The sequence below is a fragment of the Apostichopus japonicus genome, chromosome 15 (assembly GCF_037975245.1).
Source record: "Apostichopus japonicus isolate 1M-3 chromosome 15, ASM3797524v1, whole genome shotgun sequence".
Taxonomy (NCBI): domain Eukaryota; kingdom Metazoa; phylum Echinodermata; class Holothuroidea; order Aspidochirotida; family Stichopodidae; genus Apostichopus; species Apostichopus japonicus.
In genome coordinates this window covers 22,940,781-22,965,428 of record NC_092575.1, presented here as the reverse complement: position 1 = coordinate 22,965,428, position 24,648 = coordinate 22,940,781, and the positions used below count along the sequence as shown (strand labels likewise).

Here is a 24,648-nt window from a genome sequence, read left to right as displayed (position 1 = left end):
GCTGTGTACCTGTATTTATGGAATAATACTAACAGCCAGTGCGCATCCTCTATTTAAACTAAAAGTGCGGCCTAACTTTAGAATCCATACCATATGAATGGGAAAGCTTACTAGGGGCTAGGAATTAGGGTTAGGAAGTAGGCAATAGGGTTAGGAAGTTGGGAATAGGGTTAGGGGTTAGGAAGTAGGGTTAGGGGTTAGGAATGGTACAGATTCTTAATTAGTACCAAATTAGTACTAAATTAGTGACATGATTGATTGTATTTGCACCAATTTATATCCTAGGACATTGATAGAAACTTGTAGTCTACTATATTGTTTTAATGATTACTAATACAAAATATACGCCAAGATCGCGGGCATAGGCGTAGGAGCCTAATTTGATTTGGGGGGGCTGTAACGACTTGCCCGAAAAATATAACCAAAATTTTTCGCGCGCTACGCGCGGGCTCAACATTATAATGTGCATATCATATAGACATTCATCGGTTATTACGGAAATCATATGCAAATAACTGATAAATGCCTATATGCTCATTAAGATGTTGTTCGCAGGCATGAAGCGCGCGAACAATTTTGGTTATATTTTCCGTGTTATTACCCTTCCATATTGGTTATAATTATTGGGGAAGTCGTTACAATCATAATATCAGTTTAATCATTGAAAAAACACATTGCAAATTATTCTTCTTTCAGTAGGTGCCCGAAAAATTCTCAGCATATTGCCCGAATTTTCACCAAAACAAACAGAAAAACACACTACAAATTTTTCTTCTTTCAGTAGGTGCCCGAAAAATTCTCAGCATATTGCCCGAATTTTCACCAAAAGTTTTGGTTGGGGGGGCTGCAGCCCCCCCAGCCCCCCGCCTCCTACGCCTATGATCGCGGGTGCGAACACTTGATGCAACGTATATCATTGCAGATTTACTGAACATAGCCATATATTACATTTTAATAAAAAGAAAAAGAAAAAAAACCAAAATCACCCAAGAAAGCTACTTTTATTGTTGTCTTCACATTTGAATGTAAATTTGTATGATAATTGATGAATATTTAACTTAACCTGAACTACCGGACACAGTGAACAGGAAATGTACGTATTTCATTCTCAACAGTTTTTGAATGATACAAGCAAAGTAATACATGGTGACATCAAGTGATGATCATGGAAGAGATTGATCATGAAGGAGAACGTTTATTGCAGCAGAAAGAGGAAGATGATCAGGGAGAGAATCACCACGGTGCAGTTAGAATTTCTACCCAAAGTTCAAAGGTTGAAGGATGCCAGGCCTACATCGCAGTGTCCATACTATGTCTCGTCAATTTGTTGAACTATGTCGATAGGTATACTGTTGCAGGTGAGTTTTTTATGCAAGTTTCTGTTTGAAATTATACTAATTGCAATAAATTCCCACTGCTGACACCATATGGAGAGAAATTGAAGCCTTCACTGTGGTGTCAGTATTAATGTCTTGTCAGTAAATCATAAAGTTAGTGTTTCCATAGATATACTGCAGTATGTGAGGTTTCTAGATTCAGGTTTAGTTTTGAATGTGCACTAATCAATCATTACCCACTGCTGACAAAAAAAAAAAAATTTGAAGCCTGTCTTATCAGTATCTTTAATTAAAGGTAGTCTGTATTGGCCCCAAATTAGAGTGCTGGAAGTTTCAAAAAGTACTTTCCTGGAGGTATTTACTCTCCAAATTTTTCTCAGACATTCTAAATGAACACACGAGATGACTGGATGTCCCGGTGAGGAAAATTTCCTCCAGGGTGGTAATTAAACAGTTTTTAATTTTGATCAAAGGTGACCATATTTTCTAAAATCTGGCTTATTTGGGGTCAATACAGCATATCTTTAAGTAAACAGGTGAGTTGTCAAAATAAGATTTTGTTTTGGTTTTATAGTAAACTGTACTAGGCATTCTATTCCCACTGCTGACACCAAATAAAGAGAAGTTTAACATTATATCCAGATCCAAATTATGCATGTTTCATAGCCTACTTTTGTTATGGTGTATGGGTTGGTTTAACATGACTTAACCTGAAGCTAATTTTGTGTTTGCTCACTATGTTACATAGCTGATGTATACACAGCTGAACAAAATGTGATTGCAATCAGTGGTGTTGCCAAGGGGTGGCCTGGGGGCATGTGCCCTCCCAAAACAAAATCGTGCCCCCCAAGATGCGATTGTAGTGTTAAAAAAAATACTCCAACAAACACTTTTTTACGAAGGACGAAACGTATAAAAATGCTTGCACAAGCCGGTTTGAGTAATTCAAATGACAACAACTTCTGAGAATTAGCATACAGGTGCTTAACAATTATGAGGGTAGTCCTAGCATTGTAAGTCATCGTTGGGCATATATGACCCTGAAAATGCAGTTTATTGGTAGTGCTTATGCTAGTGTACCACCCTCTTAATTGTTAAGTACCTGTTTGCTCATTCTAAGAAGTTGTCATTTGATTACTCAAATCGGCTTTTGCAAGCATTTTCATACATATGAAGTGCGTGATTTTCGCAATTTTGGAGTTGTAAATTTGAGTAGATAACACAAAATACACAAACTTTTGACTTCAGTTTTTAAAATTAAGGTTACATTCCTGAAAAATGATGTTAAAAGAAATATTGAAATTTATCCACAGGCCCAAATTGGACCCCCCAATTAGGGCCAGAAGTGAGATTTCTTTTTTCTGTTTGTAAAACGTACAGTACAACCCGCTTGACTAATTTTTGGCACTTTTTCTGTACAACTACCACTGGACAAGGATCCCATGTAAATTAAATCTCAAACATGCCTTTGTCAAGTGAATATAGAGCACACTCAAAGTAGGTCCAGAAAAGGCCCAGGCTATCTCATTTTCTGCCACTTTAATCACTTGTTACATAAAATTAAGACTGTAAATTTTCCTCAAAATTAGCTACAGTAAATTAGAAGACTGGTCACATGTCTTCCATGTCATTATCTGTAATATCAGACATAAAATACTTTACATGTATGCAAAAAATGCCTCCAAACTGGAGGGAAAATTTAGGGCTCTTAAAATGAAACATGGATTTGGTTGCTAGGTGTGGCCGTATCCTAGCACCCAAAAAGTTTTTTGCCCAATTTCATCCTCTGAGACATGTGGCAATATACCATATCAATTTCAGGCCATTCTGAGAGGGTCAACATGGAATCGACCCAAAAATCTGTTGATTTGTTATGGATTGACCTTTATGTTGATCAGTAAAATGTGTTCCACTGACCATCACAATAACCAATTGTTTTCTCACTAACAAGGTCACAGAGACCCAGGCATGAACCGCTAGTGCTTAAACTTCACTACTACCTTGCTTGAATTTAAATTTCATATTTTCAGCACTCTCACTTAAGACATTATCAAAGCAAAAGGGGTTATCCATTTTTTGTACATCTTTTTAATCAGCCTCCATTAAAAACATAAATATCAGACAGACTATTAAAGCCCAAAAATTCTTGAACATTTACTTCAGTTGCAAGATATAGCACCAGATTGCATCTAAGGACCCTCATTAATCAAAAATTTCTCCCCCTCCCCTTAGACCTCCCCCAGGACAACATTCACAACTAAACATTTGGTGCCCCCTAATTAAGTGCTGTGCCTGTCCCCCCTTCCCCCCCCCCCCAGATTAATTTGTCTGGCGACACCACTGATTGCAATTGATCAGCAAATGAATACAACGTTTCAATTGAGGCCCATGTAATCACATCACTGTTCATTTATACTGATACGTCCAAACATTTGATTAGGAAGGTGTAGGCCTGTGGGGATGGGATGGGTTGGCCAAGTTTATTCTTAACCGAGATTCCATTGTTTCGACAGAACTTATTTATGCATGTATATAAATGAAAAGTATGTAGAATTCAAATGCATATAGCGCAGCTATCAGAATATTCATTGTTTCAACTCCACAATTTGAATTTTGAAATCATTTTTAATCCACAGTACAGTTGCATACATGGTTCTGTGTTTTAAACATGGGATCCTGTCCCACTAACATACATGTATTAAAAACTCTAATCTGCCACAGAAGATCCATATATCGCCTGCTTATTTTGACTTTCTTTTGAACTTCTTTCGAATAATTTCCTTCACATTTGACAGCTAACTTGGAGGAGATTCAAAAATCATTCAAGATAACTAATGATAACAGTGCTGCAGGACTCATTCAGACAGTCTTCATCATAGGTTACATGATCACTTCTCCCATCTTTGGTTTCCTTGGAGATAGATACTCAAGAAAAGTGATTATTGCATTTGGTATAACAGCATGGTCAGGTTTAACACTGGCAGGGTCATTTGTACCAGATGATGTAAGTACTTTTAAGTTTATATTTAATTTTGTGTGTGTCTCTTACCTGTCTCCTCAATTCTATTGCACACTAGATCTGATCTACCTGGCCATATAAGTTGGTAACATGTGAACACTGTGTCTCCTGTGAACCGCCTCTGGGTCATATCCAACTTCCTTTTCCCTTTATATCTTTCATTCATAAACTCTAAAGCATAATAGGTTTGCTTTGGTTTGAATTTCTTCAAATTGTTCAGAATTTGCACTCAAAGGCAGAGTTTAACATTGTCATAGTCATTTGTAGCATGTGATACAGTATAAGTTACTAGTATAGTAACCATTTATTTAACGATTATTTACTAAGGAAAAGACATTAACAGCAAACACATCATAATTGAAACTATAACAATATATATGTAGGGGGGGGGGGGGGGAATGTGTAAGAAACCATCAAACAAAGTCTTAGAATTGAGTGAGAAGAAAAATTGCAGTGGTTCTAAGACCTCAAAATGGATTCAAAAAGTGTTTTCGAACTACAAACATAGGCAGAGTTGAAAGATTTCTTCAAAATAGTTCTTTGTGTTATTGCACAAAAAAAATACGTTCAGTTAAGAATAGGGCTGTGAGTTTTCATTTAAAGACCTAAACGTTTAAACGGCCGATTTTTCGTTCGTTTAAACGTTTAAACGTTCGCGAATATCGCGAGAAAACGCCGAGTATAAAGGTGTGGGGTCCAGGGGACCGCCCTAGGACCCTGGTGGGGCGAAGACCCTGGAAAAGGAAAAGGAATTTTTTGCGTGTCTGACGATAAAAAAATTCGCCGTTGAGGATGCAAAATACTGACAACTTTTTGAATTTAAATTGTCACGAAGCTGATGAAAATTTTTAAATGACAAGTTAGAGTAGCTGTATTTTGTTATAAAATGAAAAGAGATTTATCTGTTTTACAATCTTTAAAAAGTTTAACTTACAGAACCTCCGATATTATGAAACAAAAAAACGTTCGGCAAAGCCCCGTTTCTAGAATGCCTAACAATGAATAGCGCGCACTAAACGTACATCAGATTACAACTGCAGTACGGTTTAACCTAACTTTAATACTACGGTAGGATACTGTATATGTGCTCAGAATTTTCCCATATATCTTGCCAAACAACTGCGCGCTCATCCCCTGTCTAACACCTGCTTGTTAACATTTTTGGCACGTTTCCAAGAAACGTTTCATAGAGTATTCCCCATGATACACGAGGCACAGTTGATACACGCAGCTAAGATATCAAGCTATGGTCATCTTTATGAAAGTAAACCTTGTAATAAAATATGTTTTAGGCCACACGGCATGATTAACTAATGCTTAACATTATTTCCATGTTCTTGTAGAAAACGTAAAGTTCGCAAAATACAATTGGTTGTGTTTTTGTAGTTACGTGAGATCCGTAACAGACGAGGTGGTTAGGCTATTTGCTATACACTTAACTGTGGTAGGATATTATTTTTTCCGTATTTTTGGAAATTCTAGAAAATACTTTCTTCCCCCCCCCCCCCCGCTTAACATTAGATGTGGTCTTACGGTTTATTCATAAATGGGTGTACTAGAGCCTTGTATACATGACATTAGTTGCATTTAGCACGATTTGCCAGTTTCGCGTGAATTTTTTGAAAGTGTTTTGCTGGATCTTTCGTAAAATTTGAAAGGTGTACCAACTTACTGTTCGTACACAATTGGTAATTTTTCTACTGATTTTCAGAGTTTTTTTACGATCTCCAATCGATACATTTCCTTTGATCATGTATTTGAACAACTATTACCAAGTCGAGTATTCGACCCGGTATTGTCTGGTCGGAGAGTTCAAAGTGATGGACAGGGATTGTAATCATTTCGATCGAACATGCATTGACTGGATTATCAGCGCCGCCGCTGTCGGCTGGATATAAAGTACACTTGTGCCGCGAATCAGGAAGTTTTCACAAAAGGATAACAGCGTTCAAGTTTATTTCGCGTAGTAGACAAAATAAACACGGGAATTGATACGCGATTTTTGCCAATAATTTAATTTTCAGTTGATATCATAGTTTCGTTTAAACGTTCATAAGGTATTATTAAACGTTTAAACGATGTTTCGTTCGTTTAAACGTGTAAACGGCACAGCACTAGTTAAGAATGAAGGGAATGGTTCCTACACTTTTTGAATAGCATAAATATATAAGAATAATGCAAACTCAGGGAGATCCTGGACACATCCTATTATAACATTTAATTTTTTAACATTTTATTCATTGCTTTTAAATGTGCAACGATAATTTTCTGTGATGACTCGGGTCAAATATGAAAAGAATGCATTAATCTTCCAAGAAAATTTTGGAAATGTAAACGATTTTGTCTTTCAATTTTTTCATTCCAGAAATTTTGGCTCTTTATTTTGATAAGAGGTGCCGTTGGCATGGGAGAGGCCAGCTACGTAACAATTGCTGGGACCATAATCGGAGATCTTTTTGTCGGTAACCAACGTTCTCGGATGCTAATGGTGTTTTACTTTGCTATTCCGGTTGGAAGGTACATTACCAATTAAATATTGTCCGTTTTTTCATCAGATTGAATCAGGACTGGAGTAACATTTATGTGCTTCAATCACATGGCAAGATTAAGCTTGAATTGTGCTGTGACATACCTATTGCTTTGTAATAGTTTCAAGTTACTATAAAAGCATTTGAAATAACACACCATAGATGATGTCCTTTTCAGTCTGGGTTATTTACATAATTTAGTGTTCACGTTTAGTATTTCTAAAAGGAAGAAAGTCTAACACACTTGAGCATACAATGTGTACAGTCTAGCTATCTGTGTGTATATCATTATGATGTTTAGTATAATACACAATTATGCTAGCCTTTTCAAGCGGACTGCAAGTCAATACCTAACTTCAAATGCTATCTTGTAGTCCTGGATTAATCCATTCTGAATTAATTCATCCTGAATTAATCCATCCTAAATTAATCCATCCTGGAATAATCTATCCTGAGTTAATCCATCCCGGTTAATCCATCCTGAATTAATCTATCCTGAATTAACCCATCCTGGATTAATCCATTCTGAATTAATCCATCCTGGATTAATCCATCCTGAGTTAATCCATCCCGGATTAATCCATCCTGAATAAATCCATCCTGGATTACTCCATCCTAAATGTATCCATCCTGAATTAATCCATCCTGAATTAATCCGTCCTTAATCCATTCTGTCATCAGTTTGAAAGATGCAACAGTAAGAAAAATAAACGGTTTGTTTCACTTTCTATCAATGAGAGAAAAATGAAACTCCCCCTCCTAAGTGCAAAAGCCTGTGTAGTTAATTATAGCTCAAAATGTCAACCTTCTAAATTTGTAGATATGATTCAAAATTCTATAATAAACATTTCCTCTCTCACGTAAAGATACAGTAGCAAACAACTCTTTTAGGTTTGTTTGTCTTGTAAATTATTCTTTCTTGTAAAACTTAAAGTTCAGGAAGGCTTGACATTTGGATCCTAGGTATGCCCCTTTTAAAAAACAGTCACAGGTTGCTTAATTTTGCAACATTTTGTGGGCTTTAAGTTACATATACCCCCTCTTTAAGGACAGACAGGCTAATAGGTAATGCAAAACCATGATATAAATATACAGACTGACAATTAATTAAAACGGGAAACAAAAATATTTTAAAAGTTGATAACGTTGATAACACAGTGATCGGTTTCACTTCATTAATTGTCTGTGGGATCTCTGAATGAGTCTTTTCATATATTAGGCTGTGGATGGGGGTGAGGGGGGGGGGGAAGGTGGCAGTTGTCAAAATCTGGACAGTTTTGGTTTCCTTTTGACACTTATATTTATCATGGACTACATAAATGCTGCAGAGGTACTGTACTCTTCGTACAGTAATAAGTAAAAAACGTATTTGAGCAGAGGTACTAGTAAAGATTGCTTACTTAAACTTGAGAAATGATACGCAGTAAAACGTTACAGCACTAGTTAGATACATTACCAATCTGTCTTGGTCGGCAAAATAAGGTCACAATATTAAACTAAGACTGTTGTGTTTGATTTCATTTCTGATCAAGTGAACTATAAAAGTGGGGAAAATTCTAGGCCAGTAGTCCCCAAAAGTTCTTTTGGTTGTTGATCCCTACAGTATGTGAAAATTCTTTATCCTTTCTTGATTCCCCAAGAATTATCTGAACAACAATGACTTATATTGTAGGTACATTAAGCACTTCAAGAATTGAAAGAACATCTTTCATAGAGCTTAATCAAACCCCTCCCCCTGATCTGCACCTGAGATCTCTTACCCACCCCCCGCCACCCATTCAGTAATCCCCTCATTTTTCTTATTGACCACTGTCGATCGAAATCGACCACTTTGGAGTCCCCTAGTCTAGGTTAAGTGTTGATCGTGGTTTTTAATGGCTGGAGAATTTTTCAATATTGAAAAGATGGGTCATGACGCTAATGAAACAAACTAAGAATTAAGGTAAATCAATTCAAACACACTTGATGGCAAGACAAGTTTTTCCCACCAAATGCAACCAGCTGAGAATTGTATTTAATTGCCCTTTCTTTTTAAATTTTTTTTATTCAGTGGATTAGGCTACATAGCGGGTAAAGGCGTTGCTACAGCTTTCAATGACTGGAGGTACGCTCTCAGGGTGAGTATCACGTTTGACCGTTCAAACAAATTTTTCAATCTTTCAGAGATCAGAGCGATCGCTTTGAAAAAAATAAATCAGTCAAATGGTAAAATCTTGTAGTAAAAATATGATTGTGCAGAGACATAATGTGCCAAAAATATGTCAAGTTATGAATGGTTTTGTAATAAATACTTGCTGTAGATGCAAGACGGCAAAAATTTGGGATTTTTCCCCACGTTATCAGAAATCATTCGGCACTATGGGTAAACAAAAGTTTCCTTCGAAATATTGAAACTATCATTCATGGGACTTACTGTTTTATAATAATTTGCCACAAGCAATAAGGCATTTACTTATAGTATGAGTCATTGAAACTGATGGACTGAAAATGATAAACTTGAGTATTTTATGCAAATTTTCTGTCATAGTTGTAACATCTGAATGAGAGAGTATTTTGTTTTTTAATTTTGTTTCACCTAAAAGACTGGCAATGTTACTTGATACTTGGTAGCCATCTTAACATACAAGTTTGCTTCATGCATATATGCATTAAAATGCAGGGAATGGTTTATCGGGTATTGCATCACAACATGCTACACAAAATGGGCGGGATTACCATAATACAGGTCGAAAGATGTATAGCAGTTTTGTACAGAGGAACTGTAGTATCTTATACGATAAACAGTTCAGATCTTTCAAACACTACTAAACAAAACTTGACAACTAAATTATTCCTTGCAATGTACCACATTTGCTATATCAGACCTCCCAGCGAAACCTTTAAACAACCAAAGTTATTTTAAAAAACGGCTCTTTATTTTTCAAAAATACTCTTTAAAACCTTTCAAAACCTTTATTTTTATTTTAAGTTTAAAAAAATTGTTTTTAAAGATTAAGGTTAGAATAGGAAGATTGTATTCAGTCATGTTAACCATTTGACCTTAAGTTCTTGTGGACAGCCAGGCATGCTTCATGCATTGATACAAAACACTCACAAACAACAGTTAATGTATTTTTAAATAAATGCCACAGATGATGTAAAAATAGGCATAGATGGTGAGTTTGTTACAAATTAACTTTCATTTGAGCCTTTAAAACCTTTATTTATATGTTTGAAGCCTTTACAAACCATTATTTCTTCATTTACTACCTTTTTAAAAAAAAAAAAAATTGTTGAAGAGCCATTGGGAGGTCTGCTATATAGGTAAAACTGTAAATTTGAACAGAATAAGAAAACATCACTATAGGCCACATTATATTGTTATAATACCGCTCAAAAAAAGTGCTAAAATTTTCTTAATAATGCAGGAAAATTTCTTAATTTCGATGTACAGTACATTGTGGTTAAAGAGTTCTTTGTGTAATCTGACTAAATATTCAGATTCATATATTTAGTCATAGACACCTGTAAATACTGCAATCTTTACCTTAATTTATTGTCGGAGCCACAAGTATTCAATCTTCAACAAATTATGTAAAATAAAGCAACAGTGCAATACATACTGTATGTTATGCATTATACAAAGCTAAGACATCCTTGACACCGATAAGAATAGTATATCTGAATAGTATATCTAGTATAACTATAAACATTAATAGCCAAACACAAATCTTCCATATTCAGTTGTGTCTGCTGGTTAGCAGTGTACAGTAGTTCTGCCAAGCTAGACTCACTTTATAGGGAATCAACTTTTGAAGGCTATTAACTTTGCCTCTATAAAAAATACTATGGTTCTGTGTAAACAGAAAGCTAGTACACATCTTTTTGCACATGTGTAGCGAATTGCTCATTTTGAGATGCTATACCGGATAAATTAGTCACTGCTTTAGGATCTGACTGAGTTGCAAATAACAGTGCAACAGGCTTCAATACTTGTTATTACTGAGGAAACAAAGGAAACCTTTCATAATAGAATGTACGTTAGTTCACAGCCATGAATGCATGTAGTAATATTTATACAGACCTACAGTATGTTGCACAACACAATAATTCCATATCATACAGTGCAATGCAGTATATTCCTGCAAAATGTAGATTGCAATTATTATTTTTTTTTTTAATCTTTTTAATCCCACAGTTTACGCCTGTCTTTGGTATTATCTGTGTCATTCTCATAATATTAATCCTACGAGAGCCGAATCGTGGCCAGGCAGAGACTGGCAACCAAGCCATGTCAAATACCAACTATGTTACAGATTTAAGAGCCCTTTTTAAAAAGTAAGTATCCACAAACAAGGCATTCATATGGCTGATAACTATTCAATTTTTGATACAAATTTTATATAATTCTCTGATAAGCATTCACATGAGTTACATTATCAAAAACCATTTTGCCAATCAAGTATCCATGCATTTACGTTAGTTACATTATCAAACCAGCTTGCCAATCAAGTATCCATGCATTTATGTGAGTCACATTATCAAAAACCAGCTTGCCAATCAAGTATCCATGCATTTACAAGAGTTACAACAATATCAAACCAGCTTGCCAATCGAGTATCCATGCATATACGTGAGTTACATTATCAAACCATTTTGCCAATCAAGTATCCATGCATTTACATGAGTTACAATGTCAAACCAGCTTGCCAATCAAGTATCCATGCATTTACGTAGTTACATGATCAAACCAGCTTGCCAATCAAGTATCCATGCATTTACATGAGTTACATCTTAAACCAGCTTGCCAATCAAGTATCCATGCATTTACGTAGTTACATGATCAAACCAGCTTGCCAATCAATTATCCATGCATTTACGTTAGTTACATTATCAAACCAGCTTGCCAATCAAGTATCCATGCATTTACGTTAGTTACATTATCAAACCAGCTTGCCAATCAAGTATCCGTGCATTTACGTTAGTTACATGATCAAACCAGCTTGCCAATTAAGTATCCATGCATTTACGTTAGTTACATTATCAAACCAGCTTGCCAATCAAGTATCCATGCATATACGTGAGTTACATTATCAAACCAGCTTGCCAATCAAGTATCCATGCATTTACGTAGTTACATGATCAAACCAGCTTGCCAATCAAGTATCCATGCATATACGTGAGTTACATTATCAAACCAGCTTGCCAATCAAGTATCCATGCATATACGTGAGTTACATTATCAAACCAGCTTGCCAATCAAGTATCCATGCATATACGTGAGTTACATTATCAAACCAGCTTGCCAATCAAGTATCCATGCATTTACGTAGTTACATGATCAAACCAGCTTGCCAATCAAGTATCCATGCATATACGTGAGTTACATTATCAAACCAGCTTGCCAATCGAGTATCCATGCATTTACATGAGTTACATCTTAAACCAGCTTGCCAATCAAGTATCCATGCATTTACGTAGTTACATAATCAAACCAGCTTGCCAATCAAGTATCCATGCATATACGTGAGTTACATTATCAAACCAGCTTGCCAATCAAGTATCCATGCATTTACATGAGTTACATCTTAAACCAGCTTGCCAATCAAGTATCCATGCATTTACGTTAGTTACATTATCAAACCAGCTTGCCAATCAAGTATCCATGCATATATGTGAGTTAAATTATCAAACCAGCTTGCCAATCAAGTATCCATTCATTTACGTTAGTTACATGATCAAACCAGCTTGCCAATCAAGTATCCATGCATTTACATTAGTTAAATTATCAAACCAGCTTGCCAATCAAGTATCCATGCATTTACCTTAGTTAAATGATCAAACCAGCTTGCCAATCAAGTATCCATGCATTTACGTTAGTTAAATTATCAAACCAGCTTGCCAATCAAGTATCCATGCATTTACGTTAGTTACATGATCAAACCAGCTTTCCAATCAAGTATCCATGCATATATGTGAGTTACAATGTCAGACCAGCTTGCCAATCGAGTATCCATGCATTTACATGAGTTACAATGTCAAACCGGCTTGCCAATCGAGTATCCATGCATATATGTGAGTTACATTATCAAAAACCAGCTTGCCAATCAAGTATCCTCAACTTCTCAACGACAGGGAAGCGTCCCGTTTAGCAAATCAGTCACAAAGCCCACGGAATGATTAACTTTACATCCAAAGTGCACTTGACGTCTGTGAAATGCATTGTCGGCTTCACAACAACTTTTACAGCAAGGACTTTCCATTTTAATGGTAATCTACTCTTTGATTTAGTTTTCTATTTTCCCTTTTGTTTTAAAATACCTAGGTGAGATGAAAGTGACCTATTCAAACAAACAACAAAACTAGGATAGTTCCTGCTACAACACTTAATTTAATTATTAATGAGGCACTTTTTCTTTTGAAACTGTTGACTGTGTGTTGCACGTCACGGTCCATTCTAAGCAATTTTTCGTCTTTATTTTTCAACCCCTCTTTATTTATGATTCCTTGCCGAAACCGGAAGGAATTCATGTGATGGTGATGCCGTGTGTATGCGTGTGTTTGTAGGTAACATTAGATCGTAAACACTCTAACTTCAGAAGGAAAACTGGGATACATTCCATATTTGGTAGGCAAGTTTCCCTTAGGTAGAACTGGTTTGGGATTTGATGCTGAGGTCAACAACTTAAGGGAACTAAGTGTGAAAACCTTGTAAACCAATACCTCAAGGAAGTTCCTGTGCAGTTGTTATATTCAGCGTGTGGATTTCCATAATTAGTTCAGCAAACTCTATTGTTTGTGGTGGAGGTCAAACATCATTTGGGGTCAGCAAAATGCTAAACTTGGTGTGTAGATTGTCATTGGTGAGTTGACAATGTGTAGTGTTTTTCATGAATGTCAAAGGTCATTTGAGGTTAATAGAGGGAAGAAAAAGTGTGAAAATCTTGTAAACATGATATCTCAAGGAAGGTAGTCTGTGCAGTTTTTATATTTGGCATGTGGAGTTCCTTGTGTAAATTGATAAATTGTCTAAACTCATAACATTTTGTGATCAAAAGAATGATTCAAATATACCTGATATTTTTACAAACAAATTCAACTACAACTCCCTACCATGATTGCTTCTTGTCATATATGTGTCAACAACACCTAACGTTTTGACATTTGAGTGCACACATATGATAGCCTATAGTACAAACTCCACTGTCACTACACAGGGGACAGTAACACAAGAAATTTGGAAACGCATCGTTGACTACTTACAGCATGAAAATCTTTGTAATGGGAGTGTTGTTAACTCTGTAATTTGCGGTTGATTGTTATGATTTATTTGTTTTACAAACAAATTCAATCTTCTGTACAGAGGATTGGAAGAAATTTTGGATCTTTTCTCAAGACAGACATGGTCACAAAGCTAGTGGAAATTGTTTCATAGTTTAAGTTCTAATATGGGGATTTTCATGGTTTAGGGAAATATCACATAAGGCTTGATTACTAACCCCGCTAAATCATGTGTGCAGTCCCATTTGCAGGTTTACCTCTCGACCCCTCCCCTCCTCACACACACATTATATGTAGATCATTTCAGCCATACAACTACAATAGTTCTATCTCAATCTGGAGATATGGCTTAATAATTTGCCAAAGTTTGTAGAAACAAATATCACTTTAGTCATGTTGAAGGTCTCTATGGACGTCAGCAATAAAAATGGTAGAAAGTTGAAAGTAAATCAATATTTGTAACGTTTGCACTTAACCTTTTTGGCAACTGGCCAACAGGACAACCCAGTTTAAGATTCAAGTGGCCCTCCAACTTATCAACTGGCTGGTATGATTTTCCTACACTGAGTGCTTCTTGTCATATATGTGTCAACAACACCTAACATTATGATATTTGAGTGCACACATATGATAGCATATATAGAAGGCCTACAAACTTTGCTCTCTCTACACAGGGGACAGTAACGTTAGAAGTAGTTGCATTTAAACAACATACTTTGTGTTCATTGAGCACTATAGATGCAAGAATGTTTACAGACAATGGCAAGGTAGTAGCTATCAAATCACAGGAAATTTGGAAATACATTTATATTGACTACTTTTAACATGAAAATCTTTGTAATGGGAGTGTTGTTAAGTCTTTAATTTGCAGTTGAATGTTATGATTTATTTGGGTTAAAACAAATTCAATCATCTCTGCAAAGAATTGGAAGAAACTTTGGCTCTTCTGAGTTAAAATGTCAATATCTCTTCAACCGTATGTCGGATTTAGTTTATACTTGGTATGGTCATGTAATTACATAGTATGTACATGTTCTGTGCAACAAGAATTTTACCTCAATAGTAATGATGGGTGGGTGGGGCTTAATGGGAAATTTTGGCTCTTCTGAGTTAAAATGTCAATATCTCTTCAACCGTATGTCCGATTTAGTTTATACTTGGTATGGGGATGTAATTACGTAGTATATATGTTCTTCGCAACAAGAATTTTACCTCAATAGTATTGATGGGTGGGTGGGGCTTGATGGGAAATTGTCAAAAACAGCTTGAAAACATGATATCTCAACAAACACCAGTTGAATCAATGTGATTCTTAGCAGATAGATGCCCCATGATGAGTAGATGTGCCCTATAACATGTTCTTGGTTTTCTTCTCATGAATATTAATGAGTGGACATAGCTTTTAACATAAAATATGGTGATGTTGCTACATAATAAGCACATTTTCATAACTTCTATTATTTTATGTCATTAATAATATTCATCAAATTGCAAGAAATTGGTTTCAAACACAAATGTTCCATGGTTTTCATACTTGGCGCATTAGGTTTGTCAAACTACATTCATACAATCAACCATGTTGTTTTCTGTGTGCATATCATGAATATTAATCAGTAAACATAAAATTTTTAATTAGATATCTCTGAATAGTATCTAATTAGCTTTATACATGTACTTGGGGATAATACAATGTAAGTATATAGATACATGTATGCTAATGAGATCATCAAATTTTGACCTAATTAATGTATCTGTTGTAATACTACTGTACTGTATGTCACTAAATAGACTTTGTCAACATGATAAGCTGCTTCCTGGTACATTCCTGTATATGTTGCCATATAGTCAATACATAATCCCTCATCATTTTGGTGTGCACAAGTTCATGAATATTAGCATGTACATGGCTTATCATACTATGAATATGTTTAGGCATCCTAACCACTACAGGTATTTTTCAATTTATGGTTCAACCTTTGATCTGGCTAACTTGTCGTGTCATCTATCTGAGAGCTCTTAGAGTTACTTTCACGTAATATTCAAGTGCTTCTTGGCATTGACACTTTCCATATGTGCAAAGAGTAGATTAACACAATAAGTATACACATGTACATTGCGATAGAGAAAGGAAGCTCCTTGTGGGATATATTCATATATTGTGTTCATGCCTGCAGATATTTAGTTTCAGAGTCAGTTTGAAATATTTGATACGACGAAACTAGAATTAACCAGTTTTGTGACGTCGCCTCATATTCTCAAAAACTGAAACCTGTAAACCCTCATTTCACAAGTCAACTAAATTCTCTTAATTCATTCATTCATTTATTAAATGTGGAAGTAATTAATTAAATCTTATCATATGGTCAATTCCATGATAAGGTCAACATCATACCAAAAAATTTAAAATCATTGTACATTAAAATTGTATAAGTTTCCAATAAACAGAATACTTGTAGTTATATACTAAAAATAATTTTTTCACCCCCAAAACATCATTTGTTTGATTATGGGGTCAGTTATAACAAATGGTTCCCGTTTTAACTAAATTATGAAAAATACAGTGAAATTTCATTTTGTGCAGATTTGTACATAGTAATCATAGATATCATCAGTTTTTTGGACTAATTATATTTGCTATAGCATAGTGCTCACTTAATAGCTTCAATTTTTTTTCGACATCAAGGCATTAGACAATAGTGGTGAATTGAAAACACCCTCCATTTACTGTCACGCGAGTCACAAAATTTACTGTTTTTGTTTTTTTTTCTCCTTGCCTGCACAATAGTTTTACACCAAATAATGAATATCAAGTCTTCACATAGATACCAAAAGGATTACTGAATTTTCCTTTCCAGAAGATATTCAAATTTTGCGGAAAATCACCCTTTATGAATGTCACGCGAGTCACGTCATGCGAGTCACGTCAAATTAAGATAGTGTTTCTACCTATTTACTGTGTGTTGGACTAATTATATTTGCTATAGCATAGTGCTCACTTAATAGCTTCAATTTTATTTTGATATCAAGGCATTAGACAACAGTGGTAAATAGAAAACAGTAAACACCCTCGATTTACTGTCACAGAGTCACAAAATTGACTGTTTTTGCTTTTTTTCTCCTTGCCTGCACAATAGTTTTACTCCAAAATAATGAATATCAAGTCTTCACATAGATACCTAAAGGATTACTGAAATTTCCTTTTCAGAAGATATTCAAATTTTGCAGAAAATCACCCTTTACAAATGTCACGCGAGTCATGTCACGCGAGTCACGTCAAATCAAGATAGTGTTTCTACCTATTTACTGTGTGAAAATTACAGGGATGTTATATTTTGATGAATGAATCACTGATTAAAGATATCATATATGCATTCCCCTTTAATTAGGCAACTTGAATAATATGGGCACACATAATGCAACTATTATCATAATTTCATTTGAAATATCAGAATTTAAAATCATGAATATTTATTCGCACTATAATGCCTATTTTATCACCACATTTGGAAAGTTAGCACATGTCATTGATTTTTTAGTATTATACTAAACCATAATCTACATTTGTATCTGGCAATGTCATGTCCTATGACTTGACAACCTTAAGGTCTTAACTGCTCAATCATTCCCAAAATTCTATGAGCGAATGTATCTTCTCAAATATTACACTTTTGGTTTATTCAAATATGACAAATGAGAATGGTAATTTGAATCACATTTTGATAGATCTGTTTCTTCTATAACTTTCAAATGAGTGACTTCAACAGACTAAATATTGTTATAAATATTAATTGACAAAATGTATTGCCTGAACAACTGTACTACCCGTACAGTATATTACCTACTGTCTGCAGTCATGAAGGTAACTCGGGGACATTAATATCATCTGGACATTCCCAAAGGAAGTACCTTTTGGACAATTTCTAGACCAATAAATGTTATATTTCACTATGCAAGATCTGTACCCTCAATTCACTACTGCATTTGGTCTATAACTATCCGAAAAGTGAACTTGTCACGCGAGTCACGTTTTCTTGTCACGCGAGTCACAATACATCTTCATCGTTATTTTCATGCGTTACAACTTTTTTTCAAAGTTGCATAGCAATTGAGGTAGAGGTATTTTTCAACTTCGGTATGATTATAAAAAGTGATTGGAAAAATTTTAATAAGACATAAGAAATCGAACATTTGTGTGTGCATTCTGATTTTTGCTAATAGTACAGTAACTGTCACGCGAGTCACGTTTAGTTTTTCGCCAATTTCACCCCAAATACTTGAGGTATAAATATTTTTTCTCTACTGTTGTAAGCATTAAGGCGTACATTCACTGCTACATTAATGCTTTTCTCCCAGGTAATTTCTTTATTTGTTAAATGATATCAAACAGAGAGGAATTTGAGTAAAAATGTCATGCGAGTCACCATGGAATTGACCATATATATAAGATGTGTGACGTTGGATACATAATTTAATCATATGACTCACCGAATTTTAAGCATCTGCAAATCTATTGAGTTAATATTTCATACATGTTTCAGTTTCAGTTTATTCTCTTTATTTCCTCAAAAGAGGTACAAGAGACTTACATAGAAATAATAAATGAATACATAATAACTAGATGGTGAAAAGCATCAAAGATGAAAGCAGGGTGGTGGGGGGGAAGGAAGCTTCCAAAAAGTGGGGGGGCACAACATCAGAGGGGCACTTTCTCATTCCACAGTCACCACTCGTTATGCTATAAACCGTTACACACCGGCCATATCACTTAAATATATATAATGTGTAAGCATGCTATCAATACTGTTTATTGAGATTGTTTATTGTTAACCATGCTACATAAAGATATGGGATGCCATTTTAAAAATTGCATGTACAGACTAAAAAAAAACTATTTAAATAAAATATTAAAATTAACAAAAGCTTAAGATATCCAAAAGACAGTCTTCATCAAAGGGGCACATTTTATTTACCAGTAGGGCACATTTACTATTTTGGAAAAAAGTGGGGGCACATGCCCCCAGTGCCCCCCCCCCCTTGGCACCCACCCGCCTGGATGAAAGAAGGAAAAACAAGCAGAATAACTCATCAGTAAGTTATATAAATTATATATAGGGCCAAACAAACTAGAACTGATAGAACAGACAAACATAGACACCAGCCACTGATGGTAAAACAATTTGAATATAACCATAATCATAAGTTAAAAATCTATCCGTAATTATTTTATAAAAACTTAATCAGATTGAAAAGGATTTTTATAAATTTTTTCTTAAACAGCTGTTCCATTTGGAAGGATAAGGGTCTTTGCCTAAAATAAGGTTTAAAGGAATAACAAAGGCAGGAATCAAAGACAATTTATATTATTCAGTAACCTCAGAACTATCTAATATTCGATTTTTAAGTTAACCACTTTCTGTTGGACTGAATACGCGCGCTTTGAAATTGGCTCCTAAGGCCTGACCACAATGCACAGAAAACCGCCATTCATTATGCAAATTCCATCGTGATGACTTCAGGAAGGAACAGTTCATCACATCTAGAACTACAACACACATACAGTCAAAAACATAGTTTCCAAAATTTTGATTTGTTGTTTTGCTTTACTCTGTTTTGTTGGTAACTGCTGTTAACTGAACTAACAAAAAAGGGGTAGAACCAGTGAACAGAAATTCCCGTTTTTTTTTATTATATTTTATATTAACTCTTCACAGTCCAAGCTACATTTTTTCATCTCTTGGCCTGACCTGCCAGTGCTGGGTAGTTGGAGCACTTGCTCTGTGGGCGGTGAAAACGCTAGAGTTTGCATACACCCTGCAGGGTCTAGACAACAGCAGGTAAGAGAAAACTTAAAGTGTGCTTCAATATACCACGACGGTTACAGATGCATATATACGATTGGATTTTAATCGACTGCGAAAATCTGATTTTGCCAAACTCAAACTTTTGAGATAGATATATGAGGTACATGCAAATAAAATCTGTTACTCTGGTCCACCAGATATTCATGAGGTCAGGAATAGCCTTGAAACTTTTGACAAAGTAAAGAATGAAACAATGTATCATCACGTGTACATTGAATTTGTGAGACAAACGAAAAACCATTTTTTTCTTCAACTGAGTGGTTCATAACTCATTACTTTGTGTTGTGCTAGAAGGATGTTTGAAAGCAGTCTTTCCTTTAAATTTGTGTCGGCCAGTTTTCTACCGATCGAAAAATTACTCGAAATAAAATTGCAATTGATCATGCTTAGGTATTCGTCTGGATTTGTGAGCCATTTATAGATTATTAGTTGGTTATTTATACTTGTTGGTTCAAGTCTCAATATTTTGTCCTCCAGGCACTTTTCATGGAAGTATATAGTAAAACACACTTAAAAACACTGCTTAGAAATGCCCAAATTTTTAGACTCTTAATCACATTTTCAAATAAAACTTTGGTAATCAAGCTATAATAGCTCGATGAAATATTAGTATAAAATGCCATCAAAACATTTATCGAAAACCTGTTTTAATATGATATGGTTTTGTTTCTACCATTGTAAGTGTTTTTCTTTTTTTTTCTTATTTCTTATTTCTCGCCCGTGTCTTTTCCAGTGTCAGTTACGTTTTTGGGATCGTAACGTGTATATCGGGATTTGTAGGAGTAGCATTGGGGACCTCCTTCGCACAGTATCTACGCAAGTTCAACCCGAGGGCAGATCCATTGGTCTGTGCATTTGGTATGCTCTCTGGTGCACCGTTCCTCTTCCTAGGAATCTTGGTAGCCGATCAAAATGTGACAGTAGCCTGGGTAAGGTGAATGGTATATATCTATGTGCAATTGATGCGTTGAATTGTACTATATAGTGCAGTGCATTACACAGCAGTGCAACGCAATGTAATGTCGTACAATACTGTATAAAACAATACAAAACCACACTCTTGCCAAAATATGATACAGTTCAGTGGAGCAAATCACAATACAATGCCATACAATGCTAAATAAAACAATTGGATGTAATACAATGCAAAACAATGGAAATAATACAATAGGATATAATAAAATACAGTACAACGGAACATAAAACAATAGGATATAATACAATACAGTACCATATAGTACCATACAATGCAATGCAATATAATGCAATACAGTGCAATATAATGCAATGCAATATAATACTGTACAATACAGTGCAATATCATATAATACAATGCCATATATAATTCTAGCATTACTGTGTTCATGATTTTAGTACTAGTATTGTTAGATGCAGTGGTTTCAGCTTAAATATAGTTTTGAATAAAAGTTACAACGGTTACTTCTCACTAGAAGTAACTTCAAAATGATGTCTGATTGAATCTGCTGTAATATCATATCATCATCTGCACTTATTTTTCCTCGTATTATTCCTCTCTAATTCTATGTTATAGATCCCATAATTTTGCTGATTATTGGCCAAACATAATCTTTGCAAAGCTCCTACCAGTCGACAGAGTTGTTTAAACTTTCTAAGATGTTTAGGAGTGGAAATACAGGCAATAATCAACTCATCTTTATCAGGGTCAGCTCAGTAATGCTATGATTCCTGGCTCTGTGTCTACAGCCTTATGTTCGATGGTATTCATTCAACAAAATATGGAATGTTAAACATCGATGGAACAATCCATATTAACAATGAAGCTTTCCGTATGGGCTTGTTCTTCAAAACGGGTCAACAACAGCAATAGTTAACATACAGTTATCGTAACATTGAATATATTTCACTGACCTGTGAGAAATGTTGATGAATCAACCAAATACAAGAGGTCACGAATCCTGATCAACGGAACAGGAAAAAATTCTTGCATTTTTGTCAAAGCTGCAGTCGACGAAAAGTCGACTTACTCTGTAGAGGTGACAGGAAAATCGTAAGGAAGATCAGATGGTAATCACCATATTCCATTAAACTGAGAATTAAGGATCAGTGTGCATAGAAGTTACCATGGCAAGGGTAAAGTCAACCTACAACAATGTACCCGAAGATGATGGACATTCCAAAATGTTGCACAAACACAATACATTACAATACACAATGCCAAATACAATACACAATGCCAAATACAACACATTACAATACACAATGCCAAGTACAATTCAATACAATACACAATGCCAAGTACAACACATTACAATACACAATGCCAAATACAACACATTACAATACACAATGCCAAGTACAACACATTACAATACACAATGCCAAATACAACACATTACAATACACAATGCCAAGTACAACACATTACAATACACAATGCCAAATACAACACATTACAATACACAATGCCAAATTCAACACATTACAATACACAATGCCAAATACAACGCATTACAATACACAATGCCAAATACAACACATTACAATACACAATGCCAAATACAACACATTACAATACACAATGCCAAATACAACACATTACAATACACAATGCCAAATACAACACATTACAATACACAATGCCAAATACAACACATTACAATACACAATGCCAAATACAACACATTACAATACACATGCCAAGTATAACACAATACACAATGCCAAATACAACACATTACAATACACAATGCCAAGTGCAACACAATTCACAATGCCAAATACAACACATTACAATACACAATGCCAAATACAACACATTACAATACACAATGCCAAATACAATACATTACAATACACAATGCCAAATACAACACATTACAATACACAATGCCAAATACAACACATTACAATACACAATGCCAAATACAACACATTACAATACACAATGCCAAATACAACACATTACAATACACATGCCAAGTACAACACAATACACAATGCCAAATACAACACATTACAATACACAATGCCAAGTACAACACAATACACAATGCCAAATACAACACATTACAATACACAATGCCAAATACAACACATTACAATACACAATGCCAAATACAATACATTACAATACACAATGCCAAATAGAGCACATTACAATACACAATGCCAAATACAATACACAATGCCAAATACAATACATTACAATACACAATGCCAAATACAACACATTACAATACACAATGCCAAGTACAACACATTACAATACACATGCCAAGTACAACACAATACACAATGCCAAATACAACACATTACAATACACAATGCCAAGTACAACACATTACACAATGCCAAATACAACAATTTACAGTACACAATGCCAAATACAACACATTACAATACACAATGCCAAATACAACACATTACAATACACAATGCCAAATACAACACATTACAATACACAATGCCAAATACAACACATTACAATACACAATGCCAAATACAACACATTACAATACACATTGCCAAGTACAATACAATACACAATGCCAAGTACAACACATTACAATACACAATGCCAAATACAACACATTACAATACACAATGCCAAATACAACACATTACAATACACAATGCCAAATACAACAACACATTACAGCAAGATTCAATATTGGTTCCACAAAATCAAGGATTTGTTTTTAAGGAAAAAAAACATGAATCAGTCTGATGCAAATTTGAAATGCAATATCTAAAAATCTTGTCTTCTTTCTTTTTGTTTTGTCTGTAGATTTTCATATTATTCTCAGAAACATTGCTGTTTTTGAATTGGGCCTTAATTCCAGATATACTATTGGTGAGTTTTTTGTTGTTGTTTTTTTAAAGTATGCACAGTTATTATTGAGAAGATCAGCACATCATTTCTCAAGTTTGGATAAAAATTTCAGCCGGCATTTCCATATCTTGATTTAGTCTAAAAATAAGTCCCCACTTGTTTTCTAACATTTTGACCCCCCCCCCCCCAAAAAAAAACTATATTAAATTTGGAAAGAGCAATTTTTGCTTGACTAGGATTCAACTACTGATGTCATGATGTAAAAGTCCTTTCAGACTGAACAAAACAGGGGTTTAATCCCAGTTTAAACAAAATGCAAAGTTCTTTGGCCACCTTCTCCCTCCCCACTTGCCCACCTCTTTTTTATGTTGTTTTGTCTCATTTCCAAAATATTCGAACAACTTTGAAACATTTAATTATGGATTCATGCATAAGTATTAATTTCAATAATATAACATTTTAGTCTGTACTATTTAGTACAGAAATAATGCACACACTTTGTTGATCTACCCTTTTGCCTCCATCAGTACATTCTCATACCGACCAGACGAGCAACCGGTAATGCTGTGCAGATGTTGATGTCTCATCTGCTAGGGGATGCTCTTAGCCCTTGGATTGTCGGATTTGTAAGTTAATATTTCATTTTTTTGTCGTTTAATTATGATACCCTCAGTGGAAGAAAGTGCTGCAAGTATTTTGCTGAACCGTATCAACTATTTTGGAAACTTGTACTAGAAGGAAATCTACACTCAGTACAACGAGAAGTGGCACTACGTTGCCAAATATTTTTTTTCAGTAATTTTAGTAATATTAATAAATAAATATTATC

General features: G+C 34.9%; 1 protein-coding gene across 1 annotated transcript in view; it reads left to right on the top strand.

Annotated features, from left to right (window-relative positions):
• Positions 1-24,648, top strand: part of LOC139980649 (protein spinster homolog 1-like) — a 30,641-nt gene that overhangs the window by 1,636 nt on the left and 4,357 nt on the right. The window contains exons 2-10 of the mRNA XM_071992457.1: positions 1,116-1,358; positions 4,133-4,341; positions 6,722-6,873; positions 8,935-9,001; positions 11,062-11,201; positions 19,856-19,978; positions 20,739-20,934; positions 23,775-23,840; positions 24,347-24,445. Of these exons, the coding sequence (XP_071848558.1) occupies positions 1,160-1,358; positions 4,133-4,341; positions 6,722-6,873; positions 8,935-9,001; positions 11,062-11,201; positions 19,856-19,978; positions 20,739-20,934; positions 23,775-23,840; positions 24,347-24,445 (1,251 nt within the window). The 5' untranslated portion in view covers positions 1,116-1,159. The remainder of the gene's footprint in view (positions 1-1,115; positions 1,359-4,132; positions 4,342-6,721; positions 6,874-8,934; positions 9,002-11,061; positions 11,202-19,855; positions 19,979-20,738; positions 20,935-23,774; positions 23,841-24,346; positions 24,446-24,648) is intronic.